This window comes from Vidua chalybeata, chromosome 1 (genome assembly GCF_026979565.1).
Source record: "Vidua chalybeata isolate OUT-0048 chromosome 1, bVidCha1 merged haplotype, whole genome shotgun sequence".
NCBI lineage: Eukaryota > Metazoa > Chordata > Aves > Passeriformes > Viduidae > Vidua > Vidua chalybeata.
The window spans coordinates 46,069,655-46,097,382 of NC_071530.1; the positions used below are offsets into that span (position 1 = coordinate 46,069,655).

General features: G+C 36.8%; 1 protein-coding gene across 5 annotated transcripts in view; it reads left to right on the forward strand.

Annotated features, from left to right (window-relative positions):
* Positions 1–27,728, forward strand: part of BBS9 (Bardet-Biedl syndrome 9) — a 299,832-nt gene that overhangs the window by 14,331 nt on the left and 257,773 nt on the right. For all 5 annotated transcript variants that reach the window (XM_053949185.1, XM_053949253.1, XM_053949402.1 and 2 more), the window contains exons 7-10: positions 18,485–18,659; positions 22,435–22,519; positions 24,188–24,371; positions 25,602–25,731. In XM_053949185.1, the coding sequence (XP_053805160.1) occupies positions 18,485–18,659; positions 22,435–22,519; positions 24,188–24,371; positions 25,602–25,731 (574 nt within the window). The remainder of the gene's footprint in view (positions 1–18,484; positions 18,660–22,434; positions 22,520–24,187; positions 24,372–25,601; positions 25,732–27,728) is intronic.

The following is a 27,728-nucleotide window of genomic DNA, read 5'->3' on the forward strand; positions in this document are numbered from 1 at the left end:
TTCCCCACAGGAGGATATTGAAGACCACAATGATATCTCCTCGCTCCTAATAAGGCTTCTTCTCCAGACCCTTCACCATCCTATAGAATGACAAGTAGTGCTCCTTAGGCATCTGTAGTAGGACCAGTGCTCTTTAATGTCTTCATCAGTGATCTAGGCAGTGGGATTGAGTGCATCCTCAGCAAGTTTGCAGATGACACCAAGCTGTGTGGTGTGATTGACATGCCTGAAGGATGGGATGCCATCCAGAGCCACCTGGACAAGCTTGAGAAGTGGGCCCATGGGAACGTGATGAAGGTCAGCAAGTCCAAGTGCAAGGTTCTGCATGTGTGTCTGGGCAATCCAAGATGAATGAATACTGATGGGGAGATGAACTCATTGAGAAGAGCCCTATGGAGAAGAGCCCTATGAAGAACCCTTGGGTGTTCTCATGGATGAAAAGCTGCATGTGAGGCAACAGTTTGCACTCACAGTCTGGAAGACTAAGTGTGTCCTGGTCTGCATCAAAAGCAGCATGACCATCAGGGTGAGGGAAGTGGTTGTCTCCCTTGTGAGACCCCACCTGTAGTGCTGCTACAGGTGACAGCATGGAAGACATGGAACTGTTGGGGCAGGTCCAGGGGAGGGCCATGAAGATGGTCAGAGAGCTGGAGCACCTCTCCTGCAAACACAGGCTGAGAGAGTTGGAGTTGTTCAGTGTGGAGAAGAAGAATAATTCAGGGAGACCTTAATGTAGTCTTTATATATTTAAAGGGAGCCTAAGGGAAAGCTGAGGACAAATGCTTCATCCTAAAAGAGGGACAATATAGATTCGATATAAGGAGGAAGTTTTTTTACAATGAGAGCAGTAGAAAACTTAGGGTCTGATTGGATGGGGTTCTGAGCAACCTGGTCTAGAAGATGTCCCTGCTCATTGTGGGGGAGGTTTGGACTACATGACTTTTAAAGAACCCTTCCAACCCAAACTATTCTATGATTTGATAATTTTAATCTCTCTGGAGTTGTTTCATGTGTTCAAAATACAGAAACAAACATTGCTAGGTGTGTATTGCATTCTCATTCAACTTCCTTCAATGTAAGACTTTGTTGTTCTGTCCCTGCTAGTTTATGGCAAGCTTAGACCCTTGTAATATTTTGGTCTATTTGACAGCACATCTCTTTGGCTGAAATCTGATGGAGATGTAAAACATAAATTGTACAACTATCACTTCTCAAGTGTTGATTTTTTTTTTTTTTTGTTTCTTGTATTAAGAAAAAAAGATATTAGTGTTTTCTCTGTGGGGAATATTGTGAAGTAAAGAAGTTTATTTTGTAGTCTTGTTTCTAAATTTCATTCTTGCTGGTGTCAGATTAATGATTTGATCTATGAGCAATTTTCACATGTGGAAAATTGAGACAGATGCTGTCATAGCGGGAACAGATGAAAAACGAACAAACTCATTTATTCTCATAATAGAAGGCTGAAACCTAAGTTAAAGAAGCTATTAAAACTGTAGAATAAAAAACCCAAAGGCTGAGAAGTTGGCCAGTGGCTTGCATAGATTAACTACATTTTTCTTAAAAATAGCAGAGTGTGAATTGTGGTTGTCACCACTAGATGGTTCTCTTACAACGTTTACTGGTCAGCATTTCTAAAGCTGCATTTATTCTTGAGCAGATTCTACAGGTGTATTTACTGCAACACTTGGTGAGGTATAGAAAGCACAAAAGCACTTTCTGAAAACCTCTATAGCTAAGAGTCTTATTGATCGAAACAAAATGTGTTCTGGTGGTTATAGCATGTTAGCAAAAAGGTGAAATGAAATTGATTCTTTCAGCAGAACTGTTACTGGCTCAGGGGTGTGAGAAATAACTATGAAATCCTTTATAAGTTTAGCTAGAATTCTAAACAAAGCTAATGGAAATGTTTAAAAATAGTAAATGGAAAACACCTACAGAGATGAAAATGTAGAAGTCAAGCATAGTGTAGGCAGAGTTGATTGTGACTTAAAACTTTAAAATCTGTGGCAAAGGATTATAATGCAGATCTTTACATTTCTTTGCTGCTTTAGCTATATGTTTGTTCCTTGCTGTCTGTGAACACTGGTGCTAAAATGAAAACAAGAAACTATCAAGAATGGACATATAAAGATCAGCTCTTGATTTTATATTTAAAAAACCCAGTATTGTTACCCTAGACTTTCAAAAGTTGAACTTTAAGACACTGCCTTTGTTGTTTAGAATGCATGTCTCCTTTTCAGATTTCTGAGCTGTTCCTCATGGTCTTAGAGCTATAAGTTGAGTTTGTCATCCAGTGCTCCAATTCTAGCATATGGGTAATTTTAAAAAGGATGATTCATGATAAAATCATGAGTCAGTAGTGCTGAACCCTAGTTTTCAACCAAGTGCACTCTTAACCTAGCCACAAAATGTCACAGCCCTTAAGTAATGAACATATTGTAAACTTCATGGTTTACTTCAGATATAAAATTTAAAGACCTTGAGGGTACTCTACCTTAAGCTGTCTTTTTTTTTCTTTATTAAGAAAATGAAGGTGAAAAAGCATATATCTTTAAGATTTATGTTGCACCCTTACTTATGGTGAGTACTCAGCTTTACAAAAATTTTACTTTATATAAACCCATTCATCACATAAGTTTTATAAGGTCAGGTTGTACTATTATGGCATCATGCAATTATGCCACCAGAGACTGCTCTGCTAAGAATTCAACTGTCATTATAGGAAGTGATGTTTGCTGATAGCTTGAATTATCTTGGAAAGTATTTTCTCTTTTCACATCTGTAGTATGTTCTGAGTCTTTATGAGTCAAATACCAATGATCTGGTATTTGGCTCAAGCTCATAGTTTAAGATGATGAGCTCATTAGAGAGGTTAAGTTTGGAGGCAGCCTGGCCTGTTTCAACCCTGCCTGGCTGAGTTTGTGATCTCAAGGAGCATGGTCTTGGCAAGAAGTAAAGTCAGGACCCTGACCTTTGGAAGAGTGAACTTCCAGATGTCTAAGGAGTTGGTGAATGAGATGCCCTAAAAAACTGTCCTTAGGGACAAAGTAGCTGACCAGAGCTGTCACTTAGAGCACAAAGTTCTCCATCCCAATGTGTGAGAAATCAAGCAAGGTAGGGCAGACACCAGCATGGATGAACAAGGATCTAGTCCTTAAACTGAGAAGTAAGAAAGAAATGTGCAGCCAGTGGAAACAGAAGACAGGTGATCTGGGGAGAGTACAGGGATATCGTTCAGATGTGTAGGGATGGGATCAAGAAAGTCAAAGCACTGATGGAATAGGAGTTGGTGAGGGATATGAAAAATAACAAAGAGCTATCCTGTAAGCATACAATGTCAGAAAAGAAAGGCCAAGGAGGCCAATAAATGACAGAGAACTGGTAACAACAGATATGGAGAAGATTGAGGTACTTAATGAGTTTTTTGCCTCAGTCTTCAGTGGCAGTCAGGTTTCCCACATCTCTCAAGTCCCTGAACATCTACTGGGAGTTGGGAGAGCCAAGTTCCTCCTGTTGTAAGCAAAGAGCAGATTTGGGACTACTTGATGAAACTGAATAGCCACAAGTCTGTGGGGCCTGATGACATGCATCTCAGGGTCCTGGCGGAACTGCCTGATGTTGCAAAGACATTCTCCCTTTTATGTGAAAAATCATAGCAGTCAGGCAAAGTCCTGGTAACTGGAAGAAGGGAAACACCTCTCCTAATTATAATAAGAGTTGAGAGGAAGATCTGGGGAACTACAGACTAGTGAGCTTCTCCTCTGTGCCTGGGAAAATTATGGAGCAGATCATCCTGGAAGCAATGTTAAGGCATGTTTCACTAAGGGCAAATCATATCTAACCAATCTGATGGCTTTCTGTGATGGAGTTACTGCAATGGTTGACAAAGGACAGTGAATGGATATCATCTACCTGGGTTTCTCTAAGGTGCCTGCGGCTGGGAGCTAGCCTGAGGGACCCGGACAGGTTGTGCTTATCAGCCCAGTGCTATCTGGGACACGTACGGCAGCCAGGGTCGGACGGTTTGACATGGGGCCACATGGCGTCCTTAACTCCAAACTGGAGAGATGTGCATTTGCTGGATATGCTATTTGCTGGATAAGGAACTGGTTGGATGGATGCAGCAGGAGAGTTGCGGTCAATGGCTCTATGTCCAGGTGGAGGCTGGTGACAAGTGATGTCTTTGTCTTGGGGCCAGTGCTCTTCAATATCTTCATCAATGATCTAGGCAGTGGGATTGAATGCATCCTCAGCAAGTTTGCAGATGACACCAAGCTGTGTGGTGTGATTGACATGCCTGAAGGATAGGATGCCATCCAGAGGCACCTGGACAAGCTTGAGAAGTGGGCCCATGGGAACGTGATGAAGGTCAACAAGTCCAAGTGCAAGGTTCTGCATGTGTGTCTGGGCAATCCAAGATGAATGAATACTGATGGGGAGATGAACTCATTGAGAAGAGCCCTATGGAGAAGAACTTGGGTGTTCTCATGGATGAAAGGCTGGATGTGAGGCAACAGTTTGCACTCACAGCTTGGAAGACTGTCCTGGTCTGCATCAAAAGCAGCATGACCATCAGGGTGAGGGAGGTGATTGTCTCCCTTGTGAGACCCCCCTTGTGAGAACTGCTGCTTGCAGATCTGGAGTCTTCGTCACAGGGAAGACCTGGACCTGTTAGAGCAGGTCCAGGGAAGTTCCACAACAACAATCAGAGGGATGAAACATCTCTTTTCCAAAGACAGACTGAGACAGCTGGGATATTTCAGCCTGGAGAAGAGGCTTTAGGGGAGAGCTTATTGTGGCCTTACAGTATTTAAAAGGGGCTTACAGGGAGGAGGGAGTGTGACTTTTTACAAGGGCAGATAGCAATAGGACAAATGGAAATGGTTTTATACTAAAAGAAGAGAGGTGTCCCATCCCTGGGATTTTTCAAGGCTAATTTGGACAGGCCCCTGAACAACATGACCTAGTGGGTCCCTGCAATGAGAAGTGACATCATCAACTAGACCAGGTTGCTCTGAGACCTGTGCAGTCTTATTCTGAATATTTCCAGGGATGGTGCATCCTCCACCTTAGTGCACAACCTATTCCAGTGTTTTACCACCCTCCTTGTTAAAAAAGTTCTCCCTTATATTTAATTTAAATCAATCCTTTTTTTATGAAAGCCTTTACCCCTTGTCCTATAACATCATGCTCTCCTAAAAGTTTGTCCCCATTAATAATTTAAAATGTTGTACTTGGCTGGTAAATCCTAAGTGATGGAATTTTTTTTTGATGATTGGAAGTCACTGCTGATTGAAAGCTTCTGATAAATAACTTGAATGTTTTTCCATTGTTAAAAGATAGGAATGGAGTGAAGCAAGTGAACTGGATATGGTGTTTTAGTTGAGAATTCCTTTTCTGATTCTTCTTTATCATGCAGGGTCCCTCCAGTTCAGTTTCTAAGGCATAAATCTGGTATTAATCTAGAAATAGTCAAGTCTTATTAAGCAATATTCCATATATTGTTTAGTCTTAATAAAGTTAAAACAATGTTAATTGAAAAACTGTAAGAAGACTTTTTTTGGTAGATAGGTAGTGATTGGATTTTGAGCCAGTATTGTTACATTTTGTGATTGATATAATTTGGTCTTAATTTTATATCATTCCCATGTTTTGTGTTTTATGGTTGCACCAAAATCATGTAGGTCTAGTTATTTTAATTAAAATAATGATTAATTGGATCTGTTCTACCTGTGCAGAATTTTGGTTAATCAATTTACCATTGTTGACATTAGTTGTATGAGATAGTAGTAGTAGTAAACTATTTTAATGTAAAAATATTAAAACTCATTATAGATGCATAATCACACAGAGATTAGTTGAGATAATTATCAGCTGCTTAAGAATGAATTTACATATTGGCACAGTAGAAGATTTGCAGGGAATGGGCATTAAGCAAAACTAATTTTTGACTCAGCAAATAATATTAATTCATAATTAATTTTTATCATCTTTTCCTAATATGATGTTTAGATAATTAGTGCTAAAGTTACCTTAATTTTGTACGTACAACATACAGAATAAACGATGACCTGTGCCTTGGCTTTGTCGTGCCCATATTGAAGGTATTTAGACATGGTATATTTTCCTGCCTGTAGAGAAATCTGAGAAAGAAGACAGTAGTTTAGAAAATGACTCTTACTCCTACTTTACCGATTTCTGTTGGATGGGTTAGGACTTAGCCATTTTATACTGTTAGCTTAAGTCCTTCTACATCTTGAGAAACAGTCAATGTACTTCTTGTGCCTGGCTGTTCTTAAAGAGAGATTTACTGATGTGGAGCCTGCTTATAAGAAATTATGGTATTATGCTTTTTATAGTGGAAGAAAAGTGCCCTTATTACTTCTTTGAAAAAGTTTGCAGATCAGGCCACAATTTCATTCTTTGCCTTGTTTGCCTTGAGTCAGATGTGACTTATGTTTGAGGAAAGTATATGCAATAAATTTTTGCTGCAGTAATGTGAAGAGTAGAGAAGGGCTTTAAAGTAAAAACAAAGCCACTGTTACTTGAAACTTAGGCAGCTTTACAGATTACCATATAAATTTCCTGTGGTCAGTTGTGCATTAGACTGAATGTTGGGCAGGATAGTATCTCATATATGAACAAACAACAGTGTGTAAGGAGTGAATACTAAAGTTCTCTGCTTTGAGGCCTGGTGAATGAAATGCAGGTTTCCTGAGCTGCTCTCTGAAGTGCTTAGGAAGTGTGTGAATGATCACATGCTCTAATAGGAGGACGCCCTTTCCCAGGTGAGGATGGAGTTCTGTGGTTGTTCTTCAGGGTATAAGTGGTACATTAAGGTGGATGTAAAAGCACTTTGAATACTTCCAGTTTTCTTTTCCATTAAAAAAAAAATTCCAATTTTAAAGATTTTTTCATCTTCTGAAGAACTAAAGAAACAGCAAATTGATAGCTCACCAGTGGGGGACACAATCTATAGGGCTGCTCTTGAATAGAATACTAGTTTTATTTAATGACAGGCAGAAATCATAGTTTAATAACTTTGCTTTCTTAGCTGCTGAATTATTTTTGAATAGCATTTACTTTACAGATAATGGTTTTGCATTGCAAAAGCACTGTTACTGCTTTGTGCGATTCCACACTTGCATTATCTAATAGTGAAGTAATAAGTGAGTTAACCACAGTTTTCTATAACTCTTCAAATTAGTTGATAAGTGATTTAGTATTGGATCCCCCTAATAAGCACAGGCTTTGAAATTTACATTTTCATCTGAAACCTTAATGCCTTAAGTCAGCTTCCAGAGTAGTTTAGATTTATTTGAAGTTGATTCATGGATACTCTACCAGTAAAAGCAGATAATAAAACAATAGCAAAAGGAAGGAAAAAAGAAAATACAGCTTTGACATGAAAATGTTACAAGCAGAAAAGTGTGAAAATACCTTGAACCTATCCTTTTCTCACAAAATGGCTTTGAATTCATTTTACATTTATTATCGCACTGGCCTAGAGGCAAGGTATGTTTGAGTGTTACAACAAAGAGTCTGCTATATGGAGGAATTTTTTAATAATGAAATACAACATATGCATAAACCATACAACCTTGTAACAGGAAACCTTGTGAGGAGGGTATACTGTGTTTAACTTTTCTACAATTCTGCAAGAATAAATTTTATTAGGTGTTAGTAAAAAAAAAAATTATCAGCTGAGTTTTATGCTGTAAGGTTAAATGATTCTTATGACTATGTTTAAACACTGGAGCAGTATAAATTCAGACTTTGATTTATTGGCTAGTTCAGTTAAGAAGCAGAATATTTAACTGTTGCCTTCCTGTTAAGTTGCTTCTGCATAAGGACAGATTTTTGAAAAGGTTTGGGACTTGAAATTTTTTCATAGAATAGATCTGGTGATGACTACTTCTAAATGGTTTCTCACTCAGCTTTGGAAAACTGTTAGTGTTTTGGTTTGGTTTTTTTTTCTGTTAATAATTGAGTTAGAACCTCTTCTCTAAATTGAACAAGTGAATGGAAAAATAATCAAGGAAAATGTTCTCTGAATCTCTTACCATCTGTTTCCTCTTCTTAACAGTAATGATTGTAGCCTAATGATTGCAGCCTAACTGAAATAAAGGGTCTCATTGCCTTCAGTTGGCCAGAACTTTGCCTAAATTATGAATTCCTAGATAAATCTCCTAATCAGCAATTTTTTTAAAAAAAGAACTATAATTTAAGTGACATAAAATCAAATGCAGAATACATAATTTTGGGAGAAGTCGTATATGCAAGTGAAAGACTTGTTTTTCAAAACTTTGGTAAATTCTGTATGACACTTTGTCTAATTTCCCTTGTTGAAGTATGGTACCCAAAAGTGTGCAGTCACTGTGCACTGGTAGTATAAAATGTTTTGTATCTTACATGTGGGGTTACAGCTTCTGCAATGCTCCTGCCAAGAGTCAGCGAGTGCAAAGGCAGAAGAATAATTACCTCATATGTTTTTAATAGCTCATGTATATTAATAATGACCCAATCTGTCTTTTGTCTTTTTGATGACATATTGTTGACTCATTTTAATTCATCATCCTACTATAATCTCCAGACTCTTCTTCTTAGTGCTATTGCCTGCCATTCTCTGGTTTCCTGTGAGTCAATTGTCTGAGATCACATCAGATGTTTTATTTCAGTTTAGAGATGCTGTCTCTAAAGTTTAGAAATGCAGTATATGTTATTACCCAGTCTGATAAATAGTTTGGCATGATGAATTTTCTGTTACTTCAAACCTATGTACAGCTTTACTATTTATATATGTACTTTCTTATTTAAATGTTCCAGCATTTCATGTGCATGCATTTGTCTCTAAGATTTGTTTGCTGCCCCATAGTTTTTTCTCCAAAAGAATGAAGTTTTAGTTTCAAATTATTTAGTCTGTTTTGTCTTCTCAAAGGGTCTTTCAGAAGTGTGTGTATGTAGCTTTTGTTTATTTTTCCAATGGTCATCAATGATTACTCCATTACCAAAAAACCTATAGGAATTTATTTGGAGAGTCACCAAACCCTTGTTAGTTGCTTTTCCTAGAAGGTTGAAATGTATCTTGTACAAGCTATAATGCTTTATACTAATTTTATTTTGGTGCAAATCATTCCTATAAAAAAATCACTCTACTACATCATTGTGGTAGCTTAGTCCCTAAGTACCACACAACTGCTCACTCACTTTCTCCCACTTCACCCTGGTGGACTGGGGACGAGAATCAGAAAAAGGTAAAATCTGTGGATTGAGACAAGAACAGTTCAAAATTTTAAATAAAGTATGATAGTAATGATAATGGTAATAAAAAGAAGAGAGAAATAAAACCCAAGAAAAACAAATAAGGCACAGTACAGTTGCTCACCACCCACTGACTGATGCCCAGCTGGCCCCCATCAGTGATCAGCCCCTTTACAGCCAACTCCTCATTTGAGTGTTCTCAGTGTGTTTCCAACTGTCTAAAAATACAGGATAACAAACTGTTCCTGTGATGTCTTTTCTGAGATTGCCAAGAAGGAAACTAATAGGATGGTGGTTTTTTTTTTTTTTTTTTGATAGAGATGTAATTCACTGACTCATTTGACCACAAAGTAAGAGTTAAGCTTTTCTGTATGTTGGTTACTAGCCTAGGATATATATAGACAAATGACTTAAATGTGAAAAGTGGCTGTATTTCCTTGGTGTTTTTTAGCAAATTAAGTCAAGCTGTTTATTTCAAAATTTTTAGGGTATATTTGAAACTTCTTGAAGATATATTGGACTTTCATCTAATGCTCTGTACAGTAAACCCTCTCTTTTTTGTTGTAAGATTCTGACCATCTGACTTTGTTATAAATATTCTCAGTGAGTTCTTTGGATGTGAATGCAGTTATTCGGGAGATCATTCTTCAGCACATATTTTTAACAATTCTTTAGCTTAAAAAATTAGTAAATAATCACACAGAAGGGATAAAGTTGGAAGGTACCCCTGGAGGCCATCTAGTCCACAAACCCTGCTTGTCCCTAGATGTCCATATGGCTTTTGAATATTTCCAGAGAGGGAGACTCCACAATCCCTCTGGGTGGACTGGTCCACAGCCACTAGCCACAGCCTCACAGTAAAGAAGTTTTTCCTCATGTTCAGGTGGAACTTCTTGTGTACATCAGTTTCTGCCCGTTGACTCTCATCCTATTGCTTGGCATCACTGGGAAGAGTCTTGGTCCATCCTCTTGATACTCTCCCTTCAGATACTTACTCATATATGTTGATGAGAGCTTCTCTCAGTCATCTTCCTGAGGCTAAATAGGCTCAGCTCCCTCAGCCTGTCCTTATAGGAGAGATGACCTCATCTTTGAGGTCATCCTTTTGCTGTCTCCTGGACCTGCTGTAGGATCTCTATGTCTCTCTTGTACTGAGGATCCCAGAGCTGGACACAGCACTCCAGATGTGGCCTCACCAGGGCTGAGTAGAGGGGCAGGCTCACCTGCCTCAGCCTGCTGGCAATGCTCTTCCCGATGCATCCCAGGATACAATCAGCATTTTTGGCCATAAGGGCACACTGCTGGCTGATGGACATCTTGCTTGTTTTCCCCAGGTCCTTCTCCACAGAACTGCTTGGACCAGCTGTCTTGGACCCCTTGTTCCTCTAGGGCATGTTCCCCTGGGATTCTTCAAGAAGGTCCCTGAAGAGGCCAAAGTTAGCTCTCCTGAAGTCCAGTGATCCTATTTGCTGACCTGCTTCTTCCTCAAAGGATACTAATGATCTCTTGGTCACTGTAGCCAAGGTTGCCCCCAACCTTCACATCTCTAACCATACATTCTGTGTTTGGTAGTAAAAGTCCAGCAGCACACCTTTCCCAGTAGGCTCCTTCACCACCAGTGTCAGAAGGTTATTGTTAGTGCTTTCCAAGAACCTGCTGGGTTGTTTATACCTTACTGTGTGGTTCCTCCAGCAGATGTCCAGGTGGTTGAAGTTCTCCATGGCAACCAGGTTCTGTGACTGTGAGGCTACTTTCAGCTGTCTGGATAAGACATCATCTGCTTCCTCCTCCCCCTCAGGCAGCCTGTAGCAATCACGCACAACAATGTCACCCTTAATAGTTTGCCCTTTAATCCTAACTCATAAGCTCTTGACTCACTCATCCTCCTCCCTGAGACAGAGCTTCATGCATCAAAGTACTTTGGGAAGTGCTTAGCAATCATGAAGCTTCTTAGTCTAAGGAGACTATAAAAGGAGAAGTAGGAGAAAAGATAGAGAATTTCATTGGGTTTTAACAGTGGGATCATGTAGTTCTGTTTCATTGTAAGTTTTCAGGTCTGTTTTAAATGGAACTTTAAAGTTGATAGATGTATTTGAGGAAGGTGACTTAAGATCTTACTGATAACTTTTGAAAGTACCAAAAATATTGAAAAATAGAGCATGTATTCAACTTCAGCTTAACTCAGTGAAAGATCTGTTGTTGATTTATGATTCACTAAAAACATCCATGTGCCTGAACTATTCAGTCAAATGTCATTGATTTTGAAGGGCAATTGGTGACAGTACTTGTTTGTGGGAGATTTGCCAGTTCAGTAAGTTGCTCTGTAATATTTATATAATGTATGATAGGTATATAACTTCAGGGGAGAGCAGAAAGGTTCGCAGACTGGAATTTCTCCTACTTACTTTAGAAAAAATGTATGCCAGTGTTGTAATGTCTGTATGAATGCAAGGCTCTTAGAAGAAGATTTCTGCAGCTGCTAGGGCCTGAAAAGTAGTTACTGTACCAGTTATGGCAGCAAACAGAATTTAAGGAGAAGAATTTTACAATCTCTTCATGAATCGTCATTATTCAGGCTACATCATGGGATACAGACATTTTCAAGACCTCCTCTATTTATGCTGTCTATAATTAATCTTCTGCATTGAAAAAGAGAACAACTTTGAGTGACACTGCTTTCACAGCTGCCTGAACATTTTTACTGAGAGTATTTCTTGCACTAGATGGGAACATTCACTTTTAATTGTAGAAAAAAATAATTTGCTTAATATGGAAGTTGTAATAAACAAATTTTTGTACTGAAGTCTGTTTAGGGGAAGAGACTCTACCTGTCATGTGTACGCAGTGCCAAATACCATGTTTCTTTCAGTAGGAATTTTAATATGTTGGATGTGGCAGCTATGATACTTTGCGATCTTTATACTGCATGCTGGTCTATCCTACTCCTTTGAACCATACTAGTGTTTTTCCTAAGGATCCTTCCACCACCGCAGGTTAATATGAGCTTTAAAGGCATCATTCCCTAGTAATGTAATTTAACTATGTCATCTTCTGTGGTAAGACTTGAATAAAGAACAAAGGAGTATATCACAAGTCTCTAAGGGATTAATAGTGCGAATGAGGGCTGATTGGCCTTTGGAGATACTTTAACAGTTCAAGAGTCTCTTTCCATCTGAAATCCTCCTTATGTTTTATGGCAGGCAGAAATTTACAAGAGGTTAGAATTCAGTATGACAGGTGAGAGAAGCAATGACAGTTTTTTTCTTGTGGCAGCTCTGACTCCATGCTTTACTATAACTTGACCAGGGAGGCTTCTAACAGAGAGGGCTGTTGCAGAGAGAGCATCTTTTGCGTTGGATTATGAATATGTTTTACTGCAATGCTTTAATATCCAGAATGGTTTAAGAAATAATTCAAGCTAACATCAATAGAGTAAGGACTTAACGTTTTCTTTAAACACTTCCCTTAGTTTCTCCTAAAGTTCTTATCTTCCAATCCACTACTCTGTCTTTATTTCCTTCCCATTGGAGTGATTTTTCAATTCCAGCAGAAAAGCATCCAGTCAGTGTCAGCTGGAACGTGTGTGCACTTTGTACATCAGGTGGGATGGGTACTTGCATTAGCAATGAGTGATGCAGGGCAATTTTCCTCTTTGCTTATGTTCAAGGTATTGGCAGTCAGATCCTCTGGCCTAGGATGAATGGCCACAGCTGAAGCCCTGAACTTTGATCCTTTCTGTATTTATGCTAGTAAATTCAGAATTCTTTCTGAATGTACACAGACATGTGCTTCATGCACTGGGTTAGGGAGGTAATGTAAGACTTGCCTTTTACTAGGCATTCGTTGTTTGAAGAACTGCTCAAGTAATTTTCAAATGGTTTTTCCATTTGTCAGACCTGATCCCTGAAGTTCTTTTCTCACAGTTGCCCCAGATCTGCTTTACTAAAGGAGCTACACTCAGCAGCAAGTTTTCCAAAATGGGTATGAACTGGAGAAGTCTGTGTTCCCTATGCTGTGAGAAATTTCAGGGGCAAATTTCACTGATGAAGGAAAAGGAAAACATACTTTCTTGTTTCAAGTCAGGACAGGAACTTGTTTTCCTGTGTGGGAGAATATAGTTTATGTGCATCACTTCATTGGTCACTTTTTAATCATATTAGGAAAGCATTTCCTATGTATCATTTAAGGGCTCTTAGGCTCCTGAGTGTGTTGTAAATGCCAGTTTATCTTTTAATTTTATTTCATTGATGCTTCCTTCCACATGAGGCTTTTTTAGTGAGGCATTTGATTACCATTGAAGGCAGTTAAAATTTTCTCTGCTGACATCTTCCTAAACTCTGTAATTTTATGAAGTTTTTTCTCATTTCCAATTTATCCCTCTACAGTTTTCATTGCCTGATTTCACATGGTGCTCAGGCCCTGTGATTACATAATGTAAATTCTATGAAAATGATTTGGTGCCAGAGGGGAAGCTCAGAGTACAGGAAATCATTAACATGCAAAAAAACTTGAGCTCCAAAATAGCTTTAATTAGAAGCTTATTTCAAAGAACTACCACCTGCCTCTCATTTTGTCTTTGCATTAGCTCTAAAAATACATTGTGGCTTAAAAGTGTGATGTAAATATATTCATATCCTGAATTTATTTTTCATAACAAAACTACAAAACAACAGTAGCTTGTGCTTAAAAGTAGCACTTTCTGGTAAAGGGACATTTCTCTTGAGAAATGAGCTGCTGAAACTATGTAGAGTATACTAAGTGATACCATCTGATATGCAGAAAACACTGTGGTTTATATTTTCACTTTATAAATGTGTCACTGGCAAGGCGAAGTGGCTGCAATAAGCTTTTTTGAAATGGACATTTCTGGTTGAGTGTTTGGAGGACTTCATTTCTCAAAGTGAAACGTAACAACTCCATTCACTGGACATACAATAAAAACAAATGGCTGAAGGAAATAAGTTGACTTATGAAAAGTGGGAAATAAGAGTTCATACACAATTTAATTTTCTTTAATTATGATTTACATGTAATAGTTTGGATAACTGGAATTTGAAGCACTAGTGCAAGCTAATTAAAATCCAAATTTGAAAATTAGTGAGTAGGAACAGCACAAATATGAAGAGCAAAGTGGTGGGTATATTAATAAGTGCTGCTGTGCTTTTAAAAGCCAGATGAGTGATTGCTGATTCAGTCTCATGCCTCTGTTTCTTTAGACAGGTACAGTTCGGTACTACAGTGTGCTTGCAGAACATTGCTCTAAAAAACATATCATATTATGTCATACCTTATTCAATGGTGTCACTACTTTGTGACAGGAGAGATTTTAACAGCGATATTTGTGTGTGATTTCGATTTTGCGCACTAAAGGCGAATGCTTCCATGTTTCGCATGACATGTAGCTTCATATATATTGCAGGAAGTGCTGTAGTGCTTCACTTCATCACTTTCATGATGTTATGGAATTGGTAAGAAGATTGATATTTATAATACAGAGAAGAACAGAGCTATTACTATTTGGTACTTCAGCAGTAATCTCAGCGTTTGTAATGACTTTTACTTTTTTCTGTTATTTGAGTTGTAATATGTCTACTAGATTATCACTTCATATCAATTGTATCTGCTATAGTTTTCATCAGAAGAGTAGAAATTAACAACTTAATTGTATATTTTAGACTTAAACCCTATATTTTAAACTTAAACCCTATATATATATTTTAAACTTAAACCCTAAAGATTTTGGTCAGCAGTTGTCTAAGAGACAGTTTTCTTACTACTATCAGTATAATCAGGAATACCTGAAATTTAATTATATTACAAAATAGATAAGATTTCTGTGGTAGTAAGGGCATTCACTATGCAATTAATGTCTTTTACTTCTGATCTATATCAAACAATGTTTAGAACTTTTCAAAATGTAATAGTAATTTAGTAAAAATTTAAACGTACATAACATTGTTATTTTTTTCTGTGACTTAAATTGTTTAATTTACAGATTTAATTTTTCATTCTTGTTTTTTTTTTTCCCTGACTTTATATCTTTCTGTGTAAGAAAAGATGAAAACCAGGCAGCCTTAAAAAAAACCCAAAGTACAAGTGTGTTCTACCACTGTGCCCTTCTGTTGCCACAGGCCCCCAGCTGGGTAATAATAAGAATTGACTCCATGATTGCAGAAGGCTGATCAATTGCTTTATTTTATCATCTTACACTATATTATACTATACTTATCAAGAAACTCAGTAACCCTTACAGCCAGTTCAATACCGCTTTGACCTAATTGGTCAGTCCATACTAACACCATCCAGTGTCCAATTAAGACATCACCCTTTGGCAAACAAATCTCCATGACACATTCCACATGTGCACAACAGCAGGTGCAAGTAGAGATAAGAATTGTTTCTCATTCTTTTGTCTGATCTTCTTACAGCCTTTCCCTGGAAAATGCCTGGGAAAGTCTGTGCCTGCTCTCTGTGGCCGGAGAGCTGCTGCCACACCCTTCAAAATAAAAATTTCAAGCTACTATCTGTAATTGATTTGTCTTCAGGTTACAGGTGCCAGGGAATTCCTCTGAAGTTAGATATTGAAAGTTAAAGTTCAGGAAATAGGGCTGTCAAACAGCTGCAGATTTCCTCTGTAACACACTACTGATGGTAGAATTCATAGGAGACTTTGGAAGGGGATTTGAAGATTCTCTATACTCAGACTTACAGGGTTGCATTCTTGAGAAAGGTCTAAATTAGAAGTGGAACCAAACAGTTAGCTACTGTAAAGTGGTGAGAAGTTTTACAGTGTGCCTGATGCTGAATGTGAGCATATGTGATTTTCAGGTAACGGAGGTAGAAGGGCTGTGGTCACATGGACACCTGGGTTATGAAGCACTGTTTTGCTGCACATCAAACAAAAATGCCACTAGTTATTTATAGTAGCCAGTAACTATACTTCAAAATAGCCATATCTGAGAGGGTGTGGTGGCAACCAGTGGGCTAGCACCTTTACTAGATATCAGTGTTTGCACTAGTTTTTAAGGGAACTTTTATAGATTAATAATTGTTTTATACAGCTGGCTCACTCATACTCCTTCTAGACTTCATCAGCAGTGTGATAACAATGGCAGCAGCTGTTGGGAAGTAGAAGCTGGGTATCATTAACATTGATAGCATACCAGTTCAAAACTGCTCAATTTTCCCTGCTGGTTCCCAGTCTTTTCTGATCAGGAATATATGATAGGACTAAATTCTGTGAAATTGCATAACTTAGAGCAACAGAAATCTACTGTAGATGCCTTGGAGTAGTTCAGAGAGAAAAGACAGAATGTCTGATTTGAATGATTCTTCTTTTGACATCATCTAGTCCAATTCCACTTCCTGAGCAGGTTCGGCTAGAAGTTGCTCAGGATTGTGTTCTATTGTATTTTCTGTATGCCTATGAGAGAAGAGTTTACAACCTTTCTGGATAATGGGCTGTAGTCTTTGCTGACCTTCACAGTAAAAAACCAAAACAACCAAAAAACCCAAAACAAAACAAAAAACCAACAACAACAACAAAAAAAAAAAAACAAAAACCCAAAACCCTCCAACCTATGTTCAGATAGAATTTCATGTGATGCAGTTTGTTACCGTTTACTTAGTCCTGTAAGTGGATGCCACAGAGAAGAGTCTGTCTTGCTCTTGTCTTTTCACTAGAGACTGAAAGATTCAAATTTGCCTCCAGCAAATGAACAATTTGAATTGCACTTTCAAGTGTCCTTCTTATCACATGTTTGTTATTTGTAACAGGGTTTATGAATATGTTATGAATTATATGCAGAATCTGGAACAAAAGGATGGTAGATATTACTTTCTAGAAAATGAGAAAATCTGAAAAAGAGATGAAGGAAGTGGGAAGGACTCTGCTGCTTTATCGTCTTTTTTTTTTTCCTGTTTTTACCCTAAGCTAAATTTTTATTGTGTATTTCAATCACAAGTAATACAATGTGCTTTCTGGCCTTTGACACTATTTATTTTTAGGTAGTTAAAGTTTCTATGAAGAATCACAGTGGAGATGAACAATGTTTTGTACATTTGTTGCATTTCAGATATTGAATATTTCTTTGACTTTTGTTACCTTTATGGAACTGTAAGAATGAAGTTTTAGTCTATTTTTGTCGTGCTTCACCTTCCTACATTAGAAAACTTATTAAAGGATTGAGGGTGGAACTTAGTGAACAGAGAATTTATTTGGGTCATTCATGCATACAGAATCATTCCTTAGACAAAATAGAGTATTTTAATCAAGGTGAATAGATGTTTTGAATTACATTTGAATAGACAATAGACATTTGAATATTTCATGTAGTGTTTGCAAGGTAAGAGCTTATCTATGAATTCAGGAGAGATGCATCTATCAGCTTCAGAAGGTGTTCATATTAATGGTATAGCTTTCTTTGAATGCGTAAAAAATACTGTTTGTACTAATTGTTACCTTTGCAAATGAAGTGCAAACTGTATAATCAGCTTCTGATCTCAGAAATCTTCCCAATGAAACTTAGAATTTAGATTAGTGTAATTGAGGCATGACAAGCCATGTCTTATGTCATGTCTTATGGCTGCTCATGAATAATGCATGAGGCTTGAAGTAATTTACTCCAAGCTGCATTTTTTTTTATTTGGTATTTTTTAGACTTGCTGGTAATACAGAGTTGGACTTTTTTTTGTTTTTTTCTGAAAGACAAAAAATGTGAATGTAAAACATGGAAAACATTACCATTGTATTATTTTCACAACAATATATATTTGTGGGACTTTCTGTTAGGTTGCTTAAGTAGACTTGAAAGAATAGAATTGGTTATTTTAAACCACAGTTGTTATGACTGCTTGTAAGTTATGGAAGCTGAATAATTTGATGTTTTGGTAATTTTGAAACATTTCTTTAAACTGAAATTGTAATAGTTATATCCTTAGGAATTTTGTTTTGAAATAAAGTATCTTGCTGCCTTTTTTTTTTTAATGTATTCTGAATGTTATTCCCCCCCACAATCTAGATTGTTTATTTTAGAAAGTAAGCTTTTATCGAGGTTGGAATATTTAGTGTTTTTCCTTGTAGTAAACACTCCCATAAATGAAAATTTACTTTTGTTAGGATTACTTATGAGTACAATTTTAATTTACTTACAGTTTTAGTATTAAAACTACACAAATAACGTTGCTTTGTTTCCTTTGTATTTCTTTCTACTGCTTCCCTTAGGTCGAGATTTGATCTGCATACAGTCCATGGATGGGATGCTCATGTTGTTTGAACAAGAAAGTTACGCTTTTGGCCGGTTTTTACCTGGTTTTCTTCTGCCTGGTCCTTTGGCTTACAGCTCTCGCACAGACTCTTTCATTACAGTCTCTTCTTGTCAGCAGGTTGAGAGTTACAAGTACGTGTTTATGTTCAGTAATTATAGCGTACTTTGGTGGTATCATTTACTAGGAAAACACATTGAAAGTAATACCATTTAATTTTTAATGCCTTTACTGGAGTATCCAAAAGCAAGTAGTTGCAGGAAAGATGTTATATGTTGCTGAGTGATTAGTGTCTCAGTACAGTCATAGAAGAAAGTGTGCTGTGAGTCCTGAGGACTTTATGGTCCTATTTCATTTTTATAAAGGTAGTAAGTCTGCTAGTTTATCAAGGCTCTGTTGCTCCCAAGTGCCAGGTTTTTTCCTTGCTTCAGTTCTGTCTAGTCTGTGCTTTCAGCATTGGAACATGGATGAAACTGTTGCGAGCTGTTTTAGTTTGTGACCATATTAAGTTTATGGGTTCAACATTTAGAAAAATAGAACAATATGGAAATAGAACAATATGGAAAGTGAAGACTGTGCAAGACATTTCCACTTCCTCTAAGCACAGGGACTATGTATCATAAGGTCAACCATACACAAATCTAATAGAGAATAACAAAGAGAATGTGAATGATTTTGAAAGACAGACAAGGGGGCGTTTGTGTTTACTGTGGAGGAGCAGCTTGAATCCATGGGGCTCTCAATGCAACCACCATGTTGAGAGTTTATCAAGTATCCATTAGAATTAGATGGATGCTCAAGCAGTGGGACATTGTGGTGGATGTCTGCTGTGAAGCCTTTCTCAAACAAGATGCTTCCCTGTTGCAGACCCTTGTTCTCACAGAGGACTAGAGTTAGGCTTCTTGAATCTCTATCCCTAGCAGTAAATTGGGGTGTGGTGGTGTTTGGGGCAGAGCTACTACCTGTGATGACAAAAATCTACACCCCCTAAAATGGGTGAAAAAGTAGCAGATCTGTCAGTCTTACAGAGCAATAGTTGTTAGCAGTTCTAACCAGCAGCCAAAGATTAATGATGATGATACTGGAGCCAATATTTCTTTAACATCTTCATCCTGGATAGGACAATGCATATCCTGAAATTCAAGGGCAGTGTCAAATTTTTGGAAGTGGCTAATATAAAAAGGTTAGATAGGGTGGCCATTCAGGGGAATCTCATGAGGCTGAAGGAATGGGCAAGTACCTTAAGGATTTTTTCAGAGGTACTCATACATATTAAAGAAAACAAGAATGCCCCTTTTTATAAATAATGCCGTGGGAATCTAATTCAGGGAGTGTTAGTCAAACACAATGCTTTATCACACTACCCTGTTCTGTCACCTATAGTTCTCAAGCAATATTCTTTTTATTTTGCTGCTTAAAATTAATCAGATTATAGACATCATGTATTGTTTTCTTAAAACTGGACAGGATATATGTGTTGCAAGTAAAAGTAATTTAATAGAAAATTTGTAATTTTCCTAAGAATTTAGAATTTAAATTCTAATACAATATTAGAATAAAATTATAATATAATCTATTAATGTTGTCAAGGAATAATGAAACATTTTTTCCTTTAAAATTAACATCTCATATGTTTAAACTATTTTCAGAATCTTGACCTTTACAAAAAATGTGGCTACAGTTATTCATCAGTCTGTTACTAAATCAAAAGTGTGCCATCCTTACTGTAGGAATTTTTCACTTGGTTATGGGTCTTTAGTGTCAAATGTTAAGACACTAATGGAACTAATCTCTAGTGTGTGTCTGAAATATTAGGACATTAGAAAAGAGTTAAGTAATCTTTTTAAAGTGAAGGAAACAGATATACTAAGGAGAGGTTATTTTTATTGAATAAAAAATACAACTGTTCTATCTAGTGCTTTTAGCAGAATAAGCTGCCAAACTTCAAATTATCTGTCTTCTTATAGCTCTTGCAGACCAATGGCTTCATTTGAAAGCAATTTTTACTGTGTTGATCCTGAATTCTTTCAAGATCTAAAAGCAAAATGCCTCTTAAATGCTTGATGTGATAGCTGAATTGAAAGTTTGTGTTGGTCATCTGTAGCTTGAGTTTTTTTTTTTCATGAAAGACTATATGCAGGTAGCTGGTACTTAAATAGCAGTATGTACTGCTGTTTCACGTGAGCTTGATTTGAAACCTCCATATTAGGTCTCTGATTAGTTATTAAAATGTTATTGTGCTTTCCAAGACTATCAGCAAAATATAGTGAAGAGAAAATTTTGTTAGGTCAGGATCCTTCTGGCTCCTTTCCAACTCAACTAATTCAGTGATACTGCAACATATACAGTGAATCTGCAACTTCTCTTATAAATGTGTTAAACTGAAAAAGGGAAGTAAATTCATTCATAGAGAGGGCAGTTAAAGACATCCTAGTTGTACTGAAAGCAGCTCTCTCAGTATTATTAAATAGGTCATAGCATTCACCTTAAACAATTAGACCTTAAACAATTAGATTTTTTACTCCAGTTTACCTTTGTAAGTAAAACAATTTTAGAAACATTTTACACAGTTTACCTTTGTAAGTAAAAAAGTTTTAGAAATTAAAATCCTTCAATGGCAAGCAGAGAATCACTAGCTAGTTAGGTTTGGAAGGGACCTCTGGAGATCATCTAGTGCAAGCCCCCTGCCAAGACAGGGTCACCTTGTGCAGGTGACACAGGAATATCCAGTTAGGCTGTGACTGACTCCCTGGTCAGCCTGTTCTGCTGCTCTACCTCCTTCAATGTAAAGAAGTTTTTCCTCATGTTGAGGTGGAACTTCTTGTGTTTTAATATATGGTCATTACGCCTTGTCCTTTTGCTGCACCACGATGCATGCATGAAATATGAGGAATATTGTTGTCATCATTTTAAATCTCCAACTTTGACAATGAGGAAAAATATGTACTGCTATTTTAGATTGAATTGGAACATTCAGGATTGTGTTGATTTAAGCTTAGGAGCTGATGGTACTCCATGACTTCAAGAATTAAATGCTGTCTTTTTGGATAAGTTTAAGTTGGGTCTTATTCTACTGTTTATTTCACTTATGTAGAAACCTTCAGTATTCCACAGATTATCTGTGTGCATACACTGGAAACGGTAGATCAGTGAGTTATCATACCAGCACAAATTCAGGAAAGAGTTACAGAAGAATCAATGAAGATGCAGTTGGAACACTGAGGATTGCATAGTTGTAAAGAGGACAGATAGATGTGCAGAGCTTTTATAGCAGTTGATATCGTTTGTTCAAATGTCTTCATTGCCAATTTTTCTTAGTATGGTTTGTTGGCAGTTAAAAATAATAAAACTGCCCCAAGCCTTTCAACTTTTGCTAAATGTGCCACCTACTGATTTCAGTTTACTGTGGTCTGTTAGATTGGAGCCACTTAAGTTTACTTAATGGACGTGCTTGTAAGTTTCACTATTAGATAGAGCAGATTGTATTTCTGAGTGGTTTAGAAGTTTTTTGAAAGCTTAATAAGAGCAAAAAAAAGTGTTTTTTTAAATTAGAGTTCCAATTTCACCATTTGAGAATTTGTTTCTTCTGTCTTTGTGGTCTGTACTTCTATCTACTAATATTTAGACTGTTGGATTTATTTTAACTCCACATAAAATCTGAATAGAAATGCTTGTTTTACACTTTTACACTTTTTCCACCTTTACACTTAGCTGCTATCCTACAGTGATACTAGTCTTAACATCCTTGCTGAGGGTAGACATGTTGCAGTAGGCTTTCTAACCATCCTTTTAGGCTATGATTTTACTGTTTATGAAAACTCATGATAATTATATTTTATTTTTTACTTAATGTAGAGGTAATTACAAAGATATAAGTTTTAAAAAATATTTTTAAACTGCCTGTAACAGATACCAAGTGCTGGCATTTGCGACAGATGCTGATGAAAGACATGACACAGAACAGCGAAAACTCAGTTCTGGAAAAAGGCTTGTGGTAAAACACGTTTATTTTACATACCCTGTATAGACACATATTGAAATGGCTGATGCTAAGTAACGAATGGAAACATTGTCTGCTGACAAAGGACCTGATCCAAGTGCTGCTAAAGGCAATGAAAAGACTCCAGTAGATTTCTATTAAGGTTTCTTTGGGCCTCAGTTGTTTTAGGCTGGGCCTTAAAACTTGCTGTTGTTCTAATGAGAAAAAAAAAAAAACCTGCAGTGGAAATAACTGTTTCCAGGGCAATCTCTGTAATGCAGAACCTATACTGTAGTAAAATAGAGAAATAGGTACACCTGCATTATTGCTTATGTTTTAAAATGAAGTCTTATTGTGACTTTGTATTGTAGAAAATGAATCTCATTCTCCTTTGTACTTAGAAAAAAATTCTCAGTGAAATGTTTCCATAAATAGTGTCCTGAACTCTTCTTGTCAAGAACCTATGGATTCAATAGTCTTCTGGAGGTCTCTGTCACTAATTTGTTTAATATTTGAGCTGCCTTTTCTTAAGAGGAAGAGAATTTAATTCTTTGTGGTCCTGCAGTAGAGTTGCTTGTCTAAATATACTGCATATATAAAATGCTAGATTCATCATATTTCAGGAACAACAGTAAAATATTGGGAGAGCATCTTCCATCCACTAATTATAGAATTTTTCAAATACACGTAGGCTGAATCCTACATAGAGAAGTAGGAGAAGGCAATTTATAAATGAAAAACCTGGAGACTTCATCAGATAGACTGCAAATGAAACAGTTTTTAAAATCTAAAATGTAAAGCATGCTTGGAAACAAACATAAGCTGGGTTTTTCTCTTTAACTTTTAAGACAGCACTTCCAGTTTCATATATCAGATATGCCAGGATATTTGCTGACACATTCTATGCTCTTTCAGCAAAATAATTGATGCTGTTCATATAGGAAGTGCTGACACTTGAACTTTGATATATTTTTACTTCAAAAGTCTAAATTTCTATTTAACCAGATTGTCAAAAGCAATTTTTGCATGTGTGTTTAGTTGAAATTTCTCAAAGGAGCTGAAGAAACAAACCACTGAAATGTGTCAATAAGCAGTAGTATTGTTTAAAGACCGGTGAGGCAGGATTTCTTAGTTGTTTATTATATCAATGTACATAGTTGGAGAAGTAAACAAACTATGACATACACCAGCATTCGCCAGATTAAAGGGTGTACATGAGTGACTGCAAGCATAAATATTGGCTTACACACCTAAAACATTTGTCTAGTTTTCCATTTACATATATTGGTAGAATCAGTTGTCACCTTTTGCATGTACACATGTACAGAGGTCGATGAAAATTATTCTAAATATCTACTCTTGGATTCATTAGTTGAAGTATAAAGCATTTCCATTTTGAATGGGATGTGTATATTAAATTCTAAATGTACTTAACTGAGCTACATAGCTAACAATTCATGCCTATTTTAAAAATACAGTGTTTTTTTTTGCTTGAGTCACATTAAGGAAAGTTACCAACTGCCCTCAGAATAAGAAGATAATTCTTATCCTTAAAAAGACCTTGGTTTTGCTTTTCTAGCTATGTTAATGATATGTAATTTGATTAGTTTTGAGCCTTCTCAAAATTTTGTCTTTAATATGCAGTTGTCATTTGATTTCTAGAGCATGCTTTTTCTTTTGAAGGTGGATTGGGTTTTAAACATTGGAGAGCAAGCACTGGATATATGTGTCGTCTCATTTAATCAGGGAGTTGCTTCTGTTTTTGTGCTTGGTGAGAGAAACTTCTTTTGCCTGAAGGATAACGGGCAAATACGATTCATGAAGAAGCTTGATTACAGTCCGAGTTGCTTCATTCCTTACTGTTCAGGTTTGTAAAAGAAAGATTAAACTTTAGCTTGGTCACTTTTTTTTTTTAACCCCTGAATAAATATATTTTTCTGAATAAGCAGGTTGGATGGGGCATCGTGCAACCTGGTCTAGTGGAAGGTGTCCCTGCCCAAGGCATTTAGGTTAGATATTAAGAAGAAATTCTTGACTGTGAGGGTGGTGTGACACTGGAACAGGTTGCCCCAGTGCTGGCAGTGTTGAAAGCCAGGTTGGATAAGACCTTGAGTTACCTGGTCTAATGGGAGATGTCCCTGCCCATGTTAGTGGGAGTTGGGACTAGATGATCTTTAAGGTCCCTCCTAACACAAGATATTCTATGAATCTGAGTCTATGATCTGTAGAATTTGGAGCTCTCTTTTTGAATGAGGTAGGTTGATTTTCAAATGTTACTTTTTGTGAAGTGTCATAATATTTAGAATCTAAATATTTTCTTATCACCAAATTGAGATACTTGTCTGGTGCCCAGGCTATCACAGCAACAAACACAGAGGAATGACAGTCTTTGGAAGAGTAAACTAGTGTTTGAGGACCTTCTGTTTGAGGACCTTTTGATTTATGACCTTCTGATATTTACAGATTCTTAAAAATATCAAAGTTTATTGTTATTACATTGGTGGAAACAACTTGGTTAGATACTTGGTTCGAATTATAGACTATTAATACTTATTCTCTTTTAATGTTTCAAAAATGATCTGATAAATTTTTGACATTATGTCTCCTTTTGAACTTAAAATTTTAATCTTTAGAAATTTGATCTTGGCAATCTTCACATTTTATACTTTCTGATTTGAATTATACTATAAATAAATCCTGCAAATGCATACAGATTTAATTGGTATTCACAAGTTAAATAATTAATGAATGGTGTAAATATCTGCTATTTAATCAATGTGTATTTTGTCATATCTATCCTGGCATGCCAACATGGTCATTATGAGTCTTTGTCATGTTTTGAGTTACCAAACATGGCTGGCCAGAACCTTAGAAAGTTGTGGCATGTATTGTGAAATATGCAATTGAAATTGGTATCCATAATTAATCATATATGTCCTTCGTTGTGTCGATGTAACTTTCCTAACTTTTGATGCTTTATACTAAATTATTTTATGACAATTAATGGATTAAAAATAAAAGAAAACACAACTATAAAGAAAAGTACTGGCTTATGAAAAATCTTTCATCCTAAAATTGTTTTTTTATCTTTGAACAGTGCGAGAAGGAACAATAAACACTTTAATTGCAAACCACAATAAAATGTTGAATGTTTATCAAGATGTTACATTGAAATGGGCCACTCAACTTCCCTGCATTCCTGTATCAGTAAAAGTAGCGAATTTTCAGTAAGTAGCTTGTTAAAGTTTACTTTTTACTTAGATTAATCTCTGGTTGTGTAATCCGTGTCTAGCTCCTAACAAACAGTTCTGAAGTATGTAACAAGTAAGGTAAGTTTTAAAAGGAAAATTCTAAGTTTTTTTCCTTTGTTTTGTAAAATGTTCATTTCATTAATGAGTGTGTGTCCTGGGGTGGCTTTATGATGCTTGTATGTATGCTAGAACAATAGTAGAATTGCTGTATTGGGCTTTAGGTTTTCTGTTTTTTTTTTTTTGAATGAAGTTTAAACCTGGAGTCTCATAGCTCCAGCCCAGTAGCTTCTTTTTGAAAAGAATGAAAAGTGTGGTTGTGCAGTCTGGCAAGGTCCTTCTCTGAGACAGGAAAATAGGGGAACTCTGTGAAAATCTGTTCTTCATTAAGCATTTAAGAGCATATGCATTCCAGAGATGATTTGTTAGAACCGATTATTAAAATCCAGTGTTAAATTATGGAAATAAAGGAATTAACTTAAATTGCCAAGGGCTGCACTGCACCAGACCAAAACTTTTTCTAAAAGAAGCATGAGACAGAGTAGGGAAAAAGTCGTTGGGTGGGAGATTAGGCAAAGAGAAGGTAGGACATGTTTCTAACTTGTGCTGGGACTGTCACTGAAATAAGCAAACCACAGAATGGTTCAGCCAGTGTTTTTGTACAATCCAATTTCTGCCTGTACTGTGTGCCCCCTGAGCTGGGCTGGGTGCTGGCTGCCCAGTGCCTATGACCATCGGGGATGCAGTAGGAGTGTCCTTGTCACATAGATCTTCTGATCCTCAGCAGGCTGGTGGCTGCTGGGCCAACATACACTGCATTGCTAAACATTTGTTCATAAGTCAAACCTTTTACCTCCAGACAAATGGAAATAGAACATCTGACCAACCAGCTTTACTGAGTTGTGCAGAGTAATCTGAGGGATGTTTGTGTTTTGTTTGTTACTAATAGATACCAAATTAAAAAAAAAATATTCATAATTTATTTTTTTTAGGAGAGAATAGGGCTGGCTTTCATCCAACAAACAGGTCTTAACAAGTGAAATATAATGAACAGTCTCAGTGGGCCACTTAGTATAACCCAGAAGTTGATTATGCAGTATAGCTTTTGAAGTATGGAAAAAATATTTGAATTACAAAAATTTCAAAAAAATTTTGATGTTTACAAGAGCAGATTGCACTAACACTTGTATATACAATTACTTGTTTGAGAACCCATTATATTGAACCATCTGTTTCAAGAATGTATCTGAAATGTTTATGCAGCTTCTGCCTGTTCCCTGTGAACTTCAACACTCAGCAGTTTGATATTAGGGAGAAATCTGAGAGCCTAAAATCTGTCCCAGCTCAATTTGCTAGTTAGATTCAGAATTCCCACAGACTGTCGCAGCTCAATTTGCTAGTTAGATTCAGAATTCCCACAGACCTATGAATGCCAGGGTTTGACTTGGGGTTGTTTTTTTTTAGCAGGTAGAGAGGCAGCAATCTAGTTATGCAAACCTCTTTATACAGGTACTGATGAATGAAGGAACATCTGTGTGCCTGCCCCCAGTGGCCTGAAAGGCAGGGAGAGGGCTGTGTGTTTCTGAGCTATGCTTTTACCTGTCTATTGGAAAATATGCAGTACACTTGTACTTCCTTCTGGCATTAAAAAAAAATAAGCTAAACAGCAAAAACTATAGTAAAGCCTGTAGAGATAGTAATTTGGCTTAAACAGGGCATATGTGTTTTTTTTGGTATTTTTTTTTTTTAGTATTTTGAAAGAGAATTCTCTGTGAGTCAATGTGATAATGATATTCTTGTACTTGAGAGATCTCAGTCTTAATTGGGGCCTCTGAGCACAGCACTGCTGTAACATAAATAATATTAAGGACTTGAATAAGCATAAAGTTGTTAATCCTGCACTGCTGAAAGACTGAAGTGCCTTAAATATAATGTATGCCAATTATTTTATTGCAATAATACTTACAAAGTAAGTG